The 15893-nt window shown below is 23.0% G+C and overlaps 4 protein-coding genes and 1 long non-coding RNA gene across 8 annotated transcripts; 3 read left to right on the top strand and 2 right to left on the bottom strand.

Moving 5' to 3' along the window:
• The first annotated feature begins 742 nt into the window (after positions 1-742).
• Positions 743-4878, top strand: LOC122711574 (calreticulin). Its single transcript, XM_043930475.1, has 8 exons — positions 743-900; positions 1742-1846; positions 2009-2212; positions 2531-2682; positions 2932-3198; positions 3278-3514; positions 3704-3847; positions 4040-4878. The coding sequence occupies exons 1-8, from the start codon at positions 816-818 to the stop codon at positions 4055-4057; spliced, it is 1212 nt and encodes a 403-aa protein (XP_043786410.1). The 5' UTR covers positions 743-815; the 3' UTR covers positions 4058-4878.
• On the bottom strand, positions 4307-8237 carry LOC122711573 (E3 ubiquitin-protein ligase TRIM23-like). 3 transcript variants are annotated; one of them, XM_043930474.1, is made up of 7 exons: positions 8223-8237; positions 7361-7445; positions 6679-7239; positions 6461-6569; positions 5996-6369; positions 5478-5846; positions 4307-5316 (listed from the first exon to the last, which is right to left on the bottom strand). In XM_043930474.1, the coding sequence occupies exons 2-7, from the start codon at positions 7424-7426 to the stop codon at positions 5122-5124; spliced, it is 1674 nt and encodes a 557-aa protein (XP_043786409.1). In that variant the 5' UTR covers positions 7427-7445; positions 8223-8237; the 3' UTR covers positions 4307-5121. The 3 variants fall into 3 exon arrangements, with proteins under 3 accessions (XP_043786409.1, XP_043786406.1, XP_043786407.1); XM_043930471.1 differs by lacking the exon at positions 8223-8237 and adding an exon at positions 7857-8109; XM_043930472.1 differs by lacking the exon at positions 8223-8237 and adding an exon at positions 7550-7742.
• Positions 8005-8607, top strand: LOC122711575. The gene is made up of 2 exons (XR_006346119.1): positions 8005-8138; positions 8383-8607. It is a non-coding gene; the product is annotated as an uncharacterized LOC122711575 (long non-coding RNA).
• Positions 8608-9943: 1336 nt separating this feature from the next.
• On the top strand, positions 9944-13424 carry LOC122711447 (ethanolaminephosphotransferase 1-like). The gene is made up of 8 exons (XM_043930244.1): positions 9944-10413; positions 10979-11047; positions 11124-11316; positions 11384-11646; positions 11736-11893; positions 11967-12147; positions 12223-12399; positions 12466-13424. Exons 1-8 carry the CDS (start codon positions 10342-10344, stop codon positions 12526-12528), a joined length of 1176 nt encoding a protein of 391 aa, XP_043786179.1. The 5' UTR covers positions 9944-10341; the 3' UTR covers positions 12529-13424.
• Positions 13425-14751: 1327 nt separating this feature from the next.
• Positions 14752-15680, bottom strand: LOC122711522 (coiled-coil-helix-coiled-coil-helix domain-containing protein 7). 2 transcript variants are annotated; one of them, XM_043930357.1, is made up of 4 exons: positions 15662-15680; positions 15392-15513; positions 15054-15152; positions 14752-14983 (listed from the first exon to the last, which is right to left on the bottom strand). In XM_043930357.1, the coding sequence occupies exons 2-4, from the start codon at positions 15482-15484 to the stop codon at positions 14876-14878; spliced, it is 300 nt and encodes a 99-aa protein (XP_043786292.1). In that variant the 5' UTR covers positions 15485-15513; positions 15662-15680; the 3' UTR covers positions 14752-14875. The 2 variants fall into 2 exon arrangements, with proteins under 2 accessions (XP_043786292.1, XP_043786291.1); XM_043930356.1 differs by lacking the exon at positions 15662-15680 and having other exon boundaries at positions 15392-15589.
• Between the last annotated feature and the right edge of the window lie 213 nt (positions 15681-15893).

The following is a 15893-nucleotide window of genomic DNA, read 5'->3' as shown; positions in this document are numbered from 1 at the left end:
TCAACAAAAATACGAAACGTTGGATTAGTATCTATAATAAATGAGAAGTTTAATTCCTTACATGGATAAAATAATCAAATTATTAATGTATATCCGATGAAAGAAAAAAAGACTGAATTTTATAACAAGACGTGAAATAATTTTGAACAATATTGGTTACATAATTTTCAAATATTATTATGTATGATAAGCTACTTGTTATTTAATGATTTGTTTTATAGTTTAATTATACGAGTGTTTACAAATACTGGAAACTGGAAAATATTGAATTAGGTATAAATAATATTATTTAAATATAATATAAAAATAATAAATATAATTATTTTTTAATTTATTGTACAATTTCTATATATAATAATCTTAACTTGTCTTTATATTATATATTATTAATATAAAATAATTCTAAATAATTTTATTTTATATATTTAAAAGAAATCAATAATTAAAAAGAAATTAAATTTAGTTCTATTTGAATATCGCTCCAACCAGTGATCAACAAGAAATTAACCAATAAGAATTTTGTTAAATTATTATTCCCAATCTTATATCATATCAACAATAGATAAAATGAAGTAATTGCTGACGTGAGGTTATGTGCGTATGGTATGGCTAAAACTGCCACGGCGCGGCGCTTTGTTGGTTGAGCGTGGTCAGCTCTGATTGGTGATTGCATGCTAGCCAATGAACACCCTCCATCTGTCTACCTTAGCGGCCACTAACTCACCAACCACATCCACGAATCGAGCATTATCGGCTAGTTCGTCGTAGAGTAAGCATCATCGTCGATAGGACTTTTGTCGTCCCGGCGTTTGAAAATGCGATCTTTCTGCTCATTTTTGCTTCTGTTGGCGATTACAATCGCTACAGCAGAGATCTACTTTGAAGAAAAATTTTTTGATGGTAAGTAAACATTTTGAAATATTTCCGGTCGTAGTTTCAATTTCCTCACTCCATTTCGAAATCATCTATTTCGGATCAAATAGAATTCAGAACAATTTACAAGATTTTTCTGCCAATTTTTTGTGTAAAAACCACACCCAAGTCATTAATTGAGATAATTTTCAATGGGTTAATTGTGAAGTACTTTCCAGAAAATCTGATAATAGACTCTAGGCGAGACCGAATAGTGTATTTCTCCTTGGTAACCACACGCCCTTGCCTCGATCGTTTCCGCAATGCTGTGCACCCGTGTACACGAATTTGTGCATAATTAATGTTCAATTTCATGATCGAGTGCTGGAATTGTTTATGATGCCATATGCCTGGTGAAGAAATCAAAGTTAATGCGAACGTGGCATGAGAACCATCATCTCGTGGCAAAGGCCATAAGCATACGGTTTGCGTTTCGCCGACATGACGCGCAATCGATTGGTTGATCTGTAGTGAATGCTTCGAGAAATAAACTTATCTATGCTTCGAAAATATGTTAAACTATATATCGCGATTGATTCAATTCAAGATATAGATTCGATTAAAACTAGAACTTTTTTATAAGATAATTGAAAAAAATATTGATTTTAATTTTAATATTTGAGAATAATAATTTTCTAATTATTTTAAATTTCTACAAATTAAAATTTTTTTATTATGATTTATTTTTGAAGGAAAAATTAGAAATATAGAAAATTAATTATTATTATAAAATTATTTATAAAAAAGTGTATTATGATTATATTCTTGAATAATTGATTCAAGATTTAATATCATTGATTCATATTGATTGAATGAATGATTTTTACAGATTCCTGGGAAAAAAATTGGGTGTATTCTGAACATCCTGGAAAAGAATTTGGAAAGTTTATTTTAGGGCATGGAAAATTCTGGAATGATCCAGAAAATGATAAAGGTAACAAGCAGAAACTTGTTGCATAATTAATAAACTCATATAAAAATTATTTATATTATTAAAAATATTGAAAATAATTATAATTTAACATAATTTATATACTATAAATTGCACTTTTAGTTATAATTTTTTTATTTTGTTATATTTATTTATCTAAAACAGGTATCCAAACATCTCAAGATGCAAGATTTTATGCCTTAAGTAGAAAATTCAAACCATTTGATAACAAAGACAAAACACTTGTCATTCAATTTACTGTTAAACATGAACAGAATATTGATTGTGGTGGTGGATATGTTAAAATATTTGACTGTTCTTTGGATCAAAAAGATATGCATGGTGATAGCCCATATCAAATTATGTTTGGTAAGAATAATTATATTAAACAAATATTAAAAATCCGAGCCTAGAGTCATTGGTTATATCTTGATAATTGTATACTAGTGCTAATGGATCTCGGAGAATAAATTCTTACTTATGCCCTGATTATAGTAATTATACATATTTCAGGCACCAGTTAAGATACATTTATATTTTAATTACATATTGAAAAAATAATGATATGTTTGATTTAGTAAATGTATTGAAAAAATTTTTAAGTATTTTTTTGTCTATAAAGAAATATATAACTTGATATGTTTCTAGCAAAAACATAATTTTTACTAAATATATGCTTTTCTACAGGACCTGATATTTGTGGACCAGGAACAAAGAAAGTTCATGTGATCTTCAGTTATAAGGGAAAGAACCTTCTGATTAATAAGGATATTCGTTGTAAAGATGACATTTATACTCACTTGTATACTTTGATTGTCAAACCTGATAATACATATAAGGTAAAAAAAATAAAAGATAAAAGTATAATGAAATTATGAAATATATCGAGCCTAGAATTACATGTTCTCATTAATTTACTATGGTGAATAGATGTTTGAAGATCTCGAAGAGTAACGATTATCTTGTTTATAAAATGTATATATAAATCACATTATTTTTTTAAAATAGCAAAGAACGACATTCCACAATTCATTTCAAAACTTGGAATATTTATTGAAATTTTATTCAAATTTTCATTGGTTTTCTAGGTTCTAATTGATAATGAAGAAGTAGAATCTGGTGAACTAGAAGCAGATTGGGATTTCCTTCCACCAAAAAAAATTAAAGATCCATCTCAGAGCAAACCTGAAGATTGGGATGACAAACCTACCATTCCTGATCCTGATGACCAAAAACCAGAAGATTGGGATAAACCCGAGCATATTCCTGATCCTGAAGCTACTAAACCTGAAGATTGGGATGATGAAATGGATGGAGAATGGGAAGCTCCAATGATTGATAATCCTGAATATAAAGTTAGCTATATATAATATATAATAATTTAAACAGATGATTAAAATAAATATTTATTTTAATTGATTTCTTTATATTAAGGGTGAATGGAAACCAAAACAAATTGATAATCCTAACTATAAAGGACCATGGATTCACCCAGAAATTGATAATCCTGAATACACACCTGATCCAGAATTATATAAAAGAGATGAAATTTGCGCCATTGGTTTTGATCTATGGCAAGTGAAATCTGGAACAATTTTTGATAATGTTCTCATCACAGATGATCCTGAAGTTGCTCATAAATTTGGTGAAGAAGTTTGGAAACCTACTTTAGTAAGTAACAAAAAAAAAAAAGATTGTGATCAAATATTAGTAGAAATAATGTAATGATGTCAAAGGCGTTGCTGATTCTAATGAATGATAAAAAGCTGGAATTCCTCGTTGCTGAAGTAACATAGCTATTACCATATTTTCGAATATAAAATAACATAAATTTATTTTATGATTTTATACATGTTTTAGGAAGGTGAGAAAAAGATGAAAGAAGCTCAAGATGAGGAAGAAAGAAAACAAAGACAAAAAGAAAGCAAAGAAAATGAAGATAATAAGGATGATGATGATGATGAAGATGCAGATGAAGAGGAAAATAACGTCCCTGATACTGAAGTAAGATCCATTTAAAAAATATTAATAACAATTCTTTCTTTGTTGGAATCTATGATGATATTATTTAGCTCTGATTTAAATTGATTAATAAAATGGCTGGAATTCCTCGTTACTGAGAATGATATTAAATAATTTCTTTTTTTTTTTTCAAAATTTTAAATACATTATTATCTTTTTTGTTTTTTTTTTTAGGAGCATGATGAATTGTAAATAATGTGTCGTAATTAATACGAACACAGACTGTATTCCAGGAGCTGTGTAACTGCGATACGCACTAACTTTCTATGAAAAACACAAAAAATTATAATAATGAAAAAAAAAAAGAAAAATTAATCATTACCAGAAAATCAATGGATTCCTTTAAATTGAATAAGTCAAAAAGAAAAAGAGATAATTACAAAACTTATAAAAAATTTTTTATATCAGTGAATTTTTCAAAGTTTTTTCATCTTTTTTTTGTTTTTCTTTTATATTTGAAATATGGCCTCATTTTCATAGCCTAAACTTTTTAACCTAATCTTCAATCATTCGATAGTGTTCCATGAAATTCATCAGTGAAAGGTTACATCATAAACATTAAGTGTCTAAAAAGAAGTCAAAGTGCTCATTATGTGTTATCAAAATACGTTATATGAACGTAATTATATACATGGCATTATATGCTGTATGGCATATATGTATCATAGAGTCATCTTGTCCCATGTCCTTCCCATGGCACAGCTCCAGAAAAAGACTCTAAGTTGTTCCGTTTTTGTTTGTCAAGTGTTTTTATATACAATTGAAAGATAATTGAGATGTAATTTAATGATGCTATATTATATATATATAAATATATATATTATATATTATTTCGATTTCCGTACAGTGTACGCGCGTATTAAAAAGCTCGCTCCAGTTAAAATGTAAGAATGATCGGATGTGTGCAGATATGACTGAATGAAATATAAATATAAATACGATTGGTATGATTATGTATTAATAAATACAAAACCAAGTAACCAATGTAATAAAATAAATAAGTCTTTTCTAGACATGCTCAGACTGTTTATTTTCGCCTTTTGATTATATATAATATAGCTTGATAATAATAATTCAAACTCAAATAGTTTAATGCATAAATATCTCAAATATTATCACAATTGTTAAATAACAAAAGTATTCATAGTATGTATAATATACAAATTATATTAATATGGAAATGCAAAAGTTTATATGTTCTTTCATTATTATCTTGTATCTACATTTCTATAGAAAAGAATAGTAATAAATAAATTTTACGATATCGTTGGTATCGTATACAATGTTTCATGTGCACCTAACTGTTGAGTTAACCAATCTAAACCTTGTGTAGAACCACAATCATTTGTGATTAAAGATGAACCTTGTATATGCCATGCTCTACCACAACATAATTTTTGCAAACATAAGATTTCAGTTAATTCTTCAACACTGGCGCAACCACTGACATCCTACAAAATAAAAAAATGATAATAAGAAGAAAAAAAACAATTATAGATTATAAAAATTAAAAAAAAAAAAAAATAATTAGAAAAATTGATAAGATTAATTAACTATTATTTGAGCAATACAAATATAATATGAGCAATAAATATAAATAATTTTGTCTTACTTGTTTATTAGCATATATAAGAAACAAAGCATCCTTCAATTCACGTTCATTTACAATTTTTGATAATTCATTTTGCGCTTCTTTAAATCTAGATCTATCACTAGCATCAACAACAAAAATAACAGCCTGTGTATTATGATAGTAATGTTTCCATAATGGTCTAAATTTTTGTTGTCCACCAACATCCCATAAAGTAAATACTAGATTTTTGTACTCTAGATTTTCCACATTAAAGCCAATTGTAGGGATTGGCGGTCCGGAAAGCGTAATACCTCTCATAGCTGATAGAATGCTTGTTTTTCCAGCACCATCTAACCCCAAGATTACAACACGCATATCAATTTTTGTACCAATATGTACTCTATTGTCCTACAAATAAAATTATATGTATTATGAATTATTTTTTATAAAATTTATGTTGAATATTTTTGCATTTTATCTTTCAAATCAGAAAATTATATTGACAATATCAATTTCTAATTTTTTGATTCAATGATAGTATCCAATAATGAATGTACCCGACTGAATATTATAGGTATAGAAGATTCAGGTGTGAGAAAATCAGGATCAAGTTGAGCATAATGTTGTTGTTGTTGTTCCAACGTAGTTAACACTTCTTTAACTTTTGTTGCACTAGTTAATAGTTTCCAATCTTCAGAATCTAAAATGCTTTCACATTGAATGCACACATCAGCTACCTGAGATCTTGTAGTAGTTAAATCTTGTTGTTGTTGTCTCAGAGCGCATAATCTCTCACGTGTTTCTGTTTCAACACAAGATATAGCTGCATTTTCTTGATCAGCCAAAAGAGCTCTTAATTCCTCAAAGTGTTGACGTACTCTTTGTCTTGCATCTTCTATTGTCCATCCTTCTAACTCTTGTATCACTGTTTCTAATAATAATGATTGATAAATTTACTAATTTTCTCTTTACATTGAAGTTATATTTTTTAATAAGAAATTAAAATATAAAAATAATTATACCAATTCTATTTGCTGTATCTCTCATACTCTCCATAAATTGAGTCATTTTCTGTAAAGCAGTGATTATAGATTTTCTAATATTTTCTGCTTCAACTTCTATTAAAGCTAACTGCAATTAAATAAAATAGTAGAACTGATTATATTATATTATATTATTATTATACAATTTGATTATATTATATTATACAAATAAATTTATTTATTTATATATTTATTACCTTATGTGTGCTATGTCTACCATAATCCTTGCATAAATAACACATAAGGGAATTGTGACAGCCTTCCTGAGTACAAGTAAATTCTGCTACATGTGTTGTATGTACTGGACATTTAGGTTTATCTTTTGGTTTCTCTGATAGAGGTACACGCTTATGTTTGCTTAATGTTTTTGAAGAATGAATAATACTATCACAATTTTCACATAAATGAGTCATACAAATTGTACAATATAATACTGCAGTATGAGCTTCATCTTCATCACAAGATTGACTAGATTGAAGTCTTTCCCTTTCAAGTAACAGTAATTTCTCACTGTTGGACTGTTCTAATCTTTCTAATAATTCAATCAAAGCAAAATTTTTCTTCAAATTATAAATATTATTCTGACTAATGCCTGTTGGCTGTCTATCAAAAGGACACAATAAAAACTGTTGATCTGTCATACAAGGTCTTAATCGCAAAAGACAAGAATGACATACTGTATGACCACAATGTAACAATCTTGGTACTTTTATTCCATCAATAGTAAATACTTCTTCACAGACACGACATTCTAGCACCTAAAAATTGAAATTATTAAAATTATTATATTTAAAATAAAAAGTAGAAATTTAAATTAGTTTATCATATAAAAATTTATAAATAATAATATAAAAAATATTTCAAATCAGTATAGCTTACATTTGTTCTTACAGGTTTCAAAGTCTGCTTAAAATATTTGTTTAGATGATCTACGTTATTAGTCATGATAATTTTTTAACAAAAACTGAAAATATATAAAATATTATTAGAAAAGAGAATAATATAAATTAATATAAGCAAATTTAAAATAAAATATTTTTAAATAAATTTTTATTTAATTCTTCATACTTTTATTAAATGATATTTCAGGTTAATAATATGAAATTATAGTTGACGTTAAAACATATTTTTATATATGACAAAATAATTCTTTTGAGTTTAACCGAAATATCATACATTACGAAACATTTAAATCAATAATAGTATTTAAAACATTTAAGTAAATAAAAATAAATATTGTTATTTGTAATAATTGTAATGTAATTTAATTTTTATAAAATAAATTAGAAGTTTAAAATATTCTTCTATACATATTTAAATACACTGCATTATAGGTTTTATTGTTTAGTTATATAATGAAAAATGATTATTTTACATGAATTCAAAAAGGTAGTAAGTTTCATTTTATTTTTATTTCATTTTAATTCATTTTATCATTGATACTATATTATTGATTACTATATATCAATGAATTAAATTACGAAAAATGTACACAAATCAAATCGCGAAATAAATAGATATTGCGATTTTAGTTATTGACTAATGATATATTCATATCAAAATCATTATATATCATTGTTACGTGTACCATTATTTATCGACATAACTTTTATATTTATTCAACATCGAATAATTCCATAAATAAATTAATATAAGGGTAAGTATCTTTTTATTTTACATCTTTGAATTATAAATCATGCTTTATTCTCCTTTATATATTAATGTTATTTTATTTACGTACGCATTTCTATATATTATATATATACGATCATTTAATATTATTAAATGGTTTAAAAATCTATTTTTCTAATTATAAATTTTATAAAGTTTTTAAATAATATAAAAATGTATTGATTAATAAGTTTATAATTTATAATATAAGTTTATAATTTATAATAAAGATTTATAAAATCACGAGAAGCTATAACTAGTAATTTCTAGTAACTTTATTATCTTTGAATAAAAGTCTGATAATTGATTTACTATTACCCCGATTCTGCTTGAACTTGTTCAAAGCAGACGATTTATCGCCATTTTGTCAAAAAGGCTAGACGTAATAACAAACAGTACGAAATTATAAAAATGTCAGCTATAAGAACAGTTTTACGAAATTTTACAAGATCTTTCAAAACTACTACTGTAAGAAAAAGTGAAGATCATGGACCGGAAGGTTTTCCTGGTGCTGTAAGTAAAAATAATATTTTATTATATAATATGTATCATGCCTAATATATTACTAATATTTAACTTAACATTTTCTAATAAAAAATAAAAATAAAAGGCATATAAATTCTAGATAAATTAGTCTTGAAATTATCATTGCATTCTTTTTTAACATATTCTTATTATTACTATTGATTAAATTAATATAATATAATAATATTATCTTTATACTATTTTATATTTATCTTTATTATTGATTAAAATCAATCTAAAAATTTTATTATTACAGAATCTTCCAATAAATATCCAAAATAGATATATATTAACTACAACTTTCATTCTTTTCTTTGGAAGTGGATTATCTCTTCCTTTCTTAGTTCTTCGTTATCACTTGCTGAAGTAATATGTAAGAATCTTATTAATACAATTTATATTTAGATTTATTATAATTATTTATATTTATTATTATAATATCTTTCAGGTATTGGAATATTAATATTAGTAAACTAATCTAATATTGTTGCAGAAAATATAATATGTAACATATAGTTATAATAAAATATAATAAAAAACTAAATTTTATAAGTATTATTTAATAAAGTTATCTTTAGAATAATATTATCAAATATATTTTACATTAAATTATAAATTAGAATGTTAAAAAATCGTTAATTTTAATTACATAACCTATATAAATTTATAAAATTCTTATTTATTATATCCTAAATTATTTGTTAAATGTTGCGTTTTGTTTTTGATACAAGCTTATACTATTATAATAATATATCAACAACTATTAATGTATTATTTTCATGAAAAAGAAAATACATATATTTTAATCAATTAAAAAATTTTTGATTTTAATTTAACCTCTACTAGATCAACTTAAATCATAATATATCATCTATAAGTAAAAATATTTTAATAATAAATTTAATAATTATTAAATTTAATAATTTAATGTTCGTTACGTATGTCCAATGCAAGTTCAATAAAAAATTATTTTTTTATTTAAACAATTTATTTTAAATATTATAATTTAAATGTTAATAACATTCGATTCTTATTTTTTACATAATTTCACATTTTATTTTACTCAATAAATATTAAAACATAATTAGTATGGTAAAATATTTAAATTGAGATATATATATATATATATATATATATATATATATACATATATATACATATATATACATATATATACATATATACAATTCTGACCCCTTCAAATGGATTATCTTCGACCATTATCTAACAAGATATTCTCCAAGGATACGTCTACTTTCAAATCAATTTAAAAATAAATAACCATCAATACGCAGTTTCATAGATAAAATTTTATTTTACTGTTCGCTTTTAATTTCATTTAAATTGACTGTGGTTTTACAAATACGTGAGAATTAGCCTTCAGAAATTCCGCATACCGGAAAGAAATCACTTTTGAGTATATATTGTTCATATAAATCGATGTTACTATGAATTGATGCTTACCAAACTACGATACAGTAAGCACGTGCTTTGTGAAAATATAAATTTCTGTATCTGTATATTTATAACCTAAATATATGAACAATATTTTCGAGGAATACGAATAACATTTCGATGAAGTTAAATAGAATTAATTGATTCCATAATAGGATTGAAGTGCATCTTTCTAAAACATAGTGGTTAGACGCATTTTTCGCATTACAATGTATCAGAAACTAAGTTTTGAAGTCGAATACCTTACTGAGCAACATCTTACCGGCTTCGAGACTTATAAAGTAAGTTTTTTATGTGGATAATTATTTTCACTTTTTTAGTGATATTCTATAATTTTGATTTTCTACAATTAAAATTCTTATAAATTACTTCTTGAATTTAATAAAATATTTTTTAATAAGATTTTTTTTAAAAATTATAAAGTTGTTTTTATTATATTTTATAAAATTATATGTTAATTATTGAAGAAATTGTATTATTATAATTATTTATTATAATTTGAAAGTTACATTATTGATATATTATTATGCTACTAAAATTTTAATTATAAATATTTGTTTTAATTAATTGAATTATTTTAATTATTAATTAATAGTTGTTTTATAATAAATATATAAATGATATATATATATATATTATTATTATTATAAAGTTCATTATTACTTATAATTATATAAAGTTCATTTATACATTAAACTTGTAATCTAAAAATATTTATTTAGATTTTTATTTTTAGATTTTAGATTTATTTTATTTTAAGAATTAAAATATTAAGGATAATTGATTTAAAAAAAGATTTAAAAATCTATGAATTTTATTATAATTAATTAATTTTTATATTTTCAGTATAATTCAGTGGATACAAGTCCTCTTAGTGTATACATTATGCATCCATTTTGGAATAAAATAGTTCATGTATGTTTTCTATTAAAATTTATTTTTATAATTAATTTTTTAAAATTAATTACATTGATTTAAAATTTTTTTTCAGTACTGTCCAAAATGGGTTGCTCCAAATGTATTAACTTTCTTTGGATTTCTTTTTACTGTGTTCAACTTTACATTATTTGCATTTTATGATTATTATTTATATGCATCAAGTGATGATAAATCACAATATCCCCCTATACCAAGATGGGTTTTTGCCTTAGGTGCATTCAATGTATTTATGGCATATACTCTTGGTAAGTATAATTTTATCCTTAACTTACTTATAAAATAATTATATTTAATATAATGTTCATTTTGCAGATGGTATTGATGGGAAACAAGCACGACGTACACAGACATCTGGACCTTTAGGAGAATTATTTGATCACGGATTAGACAGTTGGACAACAATGCTTATTAGTGTTTGTATGTTTTCTGTCTTTGGACGGACAGATTTTAGTGTATCACCATTAAGAATGTATTTCATCTTATGGAATGTGTTTATCAGTTTCTATTTGACTCATTGGGAAAAGTATAATACAGGGGTCTTATTCCTTCCTTGGGGATATGATCTATCTATGGTAGTAAGTTTCTATTTTAAAATATTTAGCAAATTACTAATAGACATAAATAAAATGATATAATAATTTATGATTACCTTAAAAATTTTTAGGGTACTATTATTGTTTTTATCATATCTAGTATAGGTGGACATAGAACTTGGAAAATTGTTTTTCCTGGTGGTATACCAGTGGGAGTGATGTTTGAAATATTACTTTATGTTACTGCAATTGTATCTAGTTTACCTGTGGTGTTGTGGAATATATACAAGTCAGTGCAATTAAATTGATATAATTTGTTTTTTGTTCATGATTTTTGTTTAAAAAGTATTTTCAATTTTTAGATCATATAGAGATAAAACTGGTAAAATGCGAACATTTGTAGATGCTATAAGACCTTTATTGCCTTTAGCAGTACTCTTCATGATTTCAACAATTTGGATAGTCCATTCACCTAGTAATATCATAGAGAAAGATCCCAGAATAATTTTTTTAGCAATTGGAACTATCTTTTCAAATATATGTGTAAGAGAAAGATATCAGATAATTAATACAAAATTATTTGATTATTAAAAAATTAATGCTTTTTAAAATTTACAGTGTCGTTTAATTGTATCACAAATGAGCAATACTAGATGTGAACTATTATCATGGATACTACTACCTATAGCAGTTGCAGCAGTATTCTCATTTATCTTACCTAACATAGACCTAGTGTTTACATATATTCTTGCCATTATAGCTTTATTAGCACATATTCATTATGGAACATGTGTGGTAAGATTTATTTTAATATTTTAAACAAAATATTTGATTATTAATAATAAATTATTATTTCTTTAGGTACGTCAAATGTGTCGTCATTTTCGTATTTATACATTCCGTATTAAAGATCGTACAGACTGACTACTTGCTGACGATACATGTTAAAAACGAAGAAATATAAACAAACGGTCGGAAAGAGCTACGAACGAGTAAGTATAGAGCAGAAAGAAATTTTGAAATTATCGATTAATAAGAAAAAAATGCATTTTGATTATAAATATGCAAATACTTAACAGTAGATAGTAACAGTTCATTCAAATATGTAATCATCATTGATCATATCCAAAAGAAGAAATAACTGTTATGTAATATTAATTATTCATTTGCAGAGATAAATTTAATCTTATATTATTATGATATAATTACATAATTATTTTATGAATTTTTCTGTTCGTAACTCTGACTGTGCGTAGAATATTTATTTTTACACATGCGAAGCTTTTAGCTTTGAATACACATCAAATTCTTCGTTTTTAATATGTATTGTCTGAGAAATCAAATTATAAGTCTAACTTGCTCAATATTCTCATGAAATGAATATCTTGTTCTCTGCAGAAATTTAGAGTTATTTTAACTCTAAATTTTTGCAAAGATCTGTGTGTAAATTTTTTTATTTAAAATAATTATTAAAGAAAGAAGTTTTCATAATATATGAAAACTCTGAGCAAGTTGGAATAATATAAGTTGGATGGAGATAAGAGTTAGATATAATGTTGGTATACATCTGTAATAAGATATATGAAAGAGATTATTTATTTTGAGTAAAAATGCATGTATATGTTATATTATACTTATAGTAATCAGTTTTCAATAATGAAATATTTTTGCAAATGTACAAAATTTCGTGTATTAATACACGAATAATAAATCAATAAATTTTGAGCTAGACTGAAGAAGTCGAGAATTAATAAAATTAATTAAAAAATTTGCTTCATGTTTCTAAAATGAAATAAAAAAATGTAAATTTTTAACGTGGGAAAAATATATAAAATCATAATCAGAAATGTATAATAATTTTTTTAACATCGGGATTATATAATAATTAATTCTTTTTTTTATTAATTTCGATTTATTATAATCAAATACATATTAATAATTTTAATTAAATTTTCATGAAAAATATATTGAGACAATAGCCGATTGTAAAAGAATGTAAATTTCAATTATTATTTGAATTATTTTTTTATTTCTATGAATGGATGGATTTCTATAATGGATTCAAAACATCAATTTAATCTAAATCAAATAATATTTCCCACGTTTTAGAAATAAATCATAAGTCATGAAAAAATTAATTTATTTAAAAATCTATTATTATAAATTTTAATTGATTCTATTTGATAATTACATTTGATTCCATTTAATGACTGCATCATAAAGTTTGAAATGATTATATGAATATTCAGTTAAATTTTTTACTTGTTAATTTAATACATTATTAGTCTATTTCATATTATTAATAATTATAATTTTAGAAATACTCTGTAAGAGTTATATTACATTTTATAAAAAAAACAAATTTGCATTTGTTTGAAATCTTAGAATGTTAAATAGTGGTAACAAATTTTTTGTAAATTTTAGTATATGTATATAAATAGTTAAAAAAAAAAATTAGTAAACATGAAACAACTTCGAAATGTTAAATTTTTTAACTGAAATATTTATGAATACACTTGTATAAATAGTAATCTAAAAACTATGTAATCTATTTTAATTGAAGTATTCTTATGTAACTTTATTCTTTAGATATTTAATTTTTTCTCATATGTAATAACATATTGTTTGTAAGTTTATATTGTTATAACTCATCGAATATAATATGTATAATGTATTATTCCTCAAATCTTCGTTTTTGCCAAAGATAAAAACAATTTTACATAAATTATATTTTGTTTATTCCTAAAAGTTATATATGTACATTTTATTTATATATTTTTAATCTATTGATAATATAATTAAAAACGCAAAACAGTTATATGTTTATTTTATTTGATAACTATAATTAAATTATAACTATAAAATTATATATATATATAATTTAAATGAATGATCATTATTATATCATTATTAACTTCATTTTATGAATATAAAGTTATAAAAAAATATTTTATTTTTAAACCTAGAAATTAATTTAAATTAAGCAATGATAACAATTAAATTTAAGATTTTGTTTTTAATTATTTATACAGATTTAAAGAAACTATAAATACATTCTTAAAAAAAATGTTTTATAATAATTCTTAATAATATCTTAATAAATCTAAATAAATATACATGTTAAATATTAATAAAATTTATCAAATTTTGGCAAATTTTGATAAGTTATTATTATTTAATTAATAAGGATGAATTAATTCTTTATAATAAAAAAAAAAAATTTCAATCCATTATACAATTACAATTCTTCAGTATGTCAAAATTATGTGAACTATTTATTTTGTGATTGTAAATATTCTGCTTTTATTTTTTGTCGTTCTTCTGGTAAAGGAATATAGGGTTTTATATTTTTTATCTTTCGATAATTTATTATTTTTGCCTAAAATAATAAAATGTATAAAATATTTTTACAATGCAATAATTATATTTAATAATACATATACAATTACCCAAAATTTTTTGCAGATTTTATAATTTTCAACATATAATAAACATTTATTATAATCATATTTATTTTTTTCTAAACATTTTGCAGTAAAATTATATTCCTGAAAAAAATAAAAAAATATATAATAAAATAAATTATGTATATGTATATATTTTTAAGATTAAATAATAATCTATTAATGAACTTTTAAGTTAAAAAAAATTAAAAATTATTAAATTATTAATTGAAATTATAATTAATTGCAAAATTATTAATATATATTTATTTATTTTTTTTATTTTAAATATTTTTTAATAAGTAAAAGTAGAAATATAACCTTAAAAGATTAAATAATATTACCTCTAAACAAGGATTGATTAAATTTGGATCCTGCGTGAGTTTTTTCCGTAATTCAGATACTACTTTTTTATCACTAATATTTGAAGTACTCATTATATTTTCTATTTTTTTTATTATATTATCTAATAATAAATTGGATTATATAACCATTCACTTATGATTTTGATAAACTTTTTCAAAAAACTAATTAAATTTAAATATTTTTAAAATTAAAAACTTTAAATAATATAATTTTTTTTAATTAAAAATTTGTAATTTAACTTCACTTACATTTAAATTTTCATTTATTAGAATTGAAATTAAAAATAGAGATTTAAATAACTATGAATTTTATAATTGTTCTTTCATATAATATATATATATGTTTCTTTTTTATTAATCACATATATACATATTATTACAAAAAGAATTATGTAACAAATATAATATTATAAATAAATTTTTACAAAAAATACAATTATACTAAATTCTCAATAATTTTCTTAAAATTTTTTAATTACGA

Source organism: Apis laboriosa, unplaced genomic scaffold (genome assembly GCF_014066325.1).
Source record: "Apis laboriosa isolate Shangri-la unplaced genomic scaffold, ASM1406632v1 scaffold170_cov151, whole genome shotgun sequence".
NCBI classification, from domain to species: domain Eukaryota; kingdom Metazoa; phylum Arthropoda; class Insecta; order Hymenoptera; family Apidae; genus Apis; species Apis laboriosa.
Note: the sequence above shows the minus strand (reverse complement) of the source record. Positions and strands in the feature narration are given on the sequence as shown.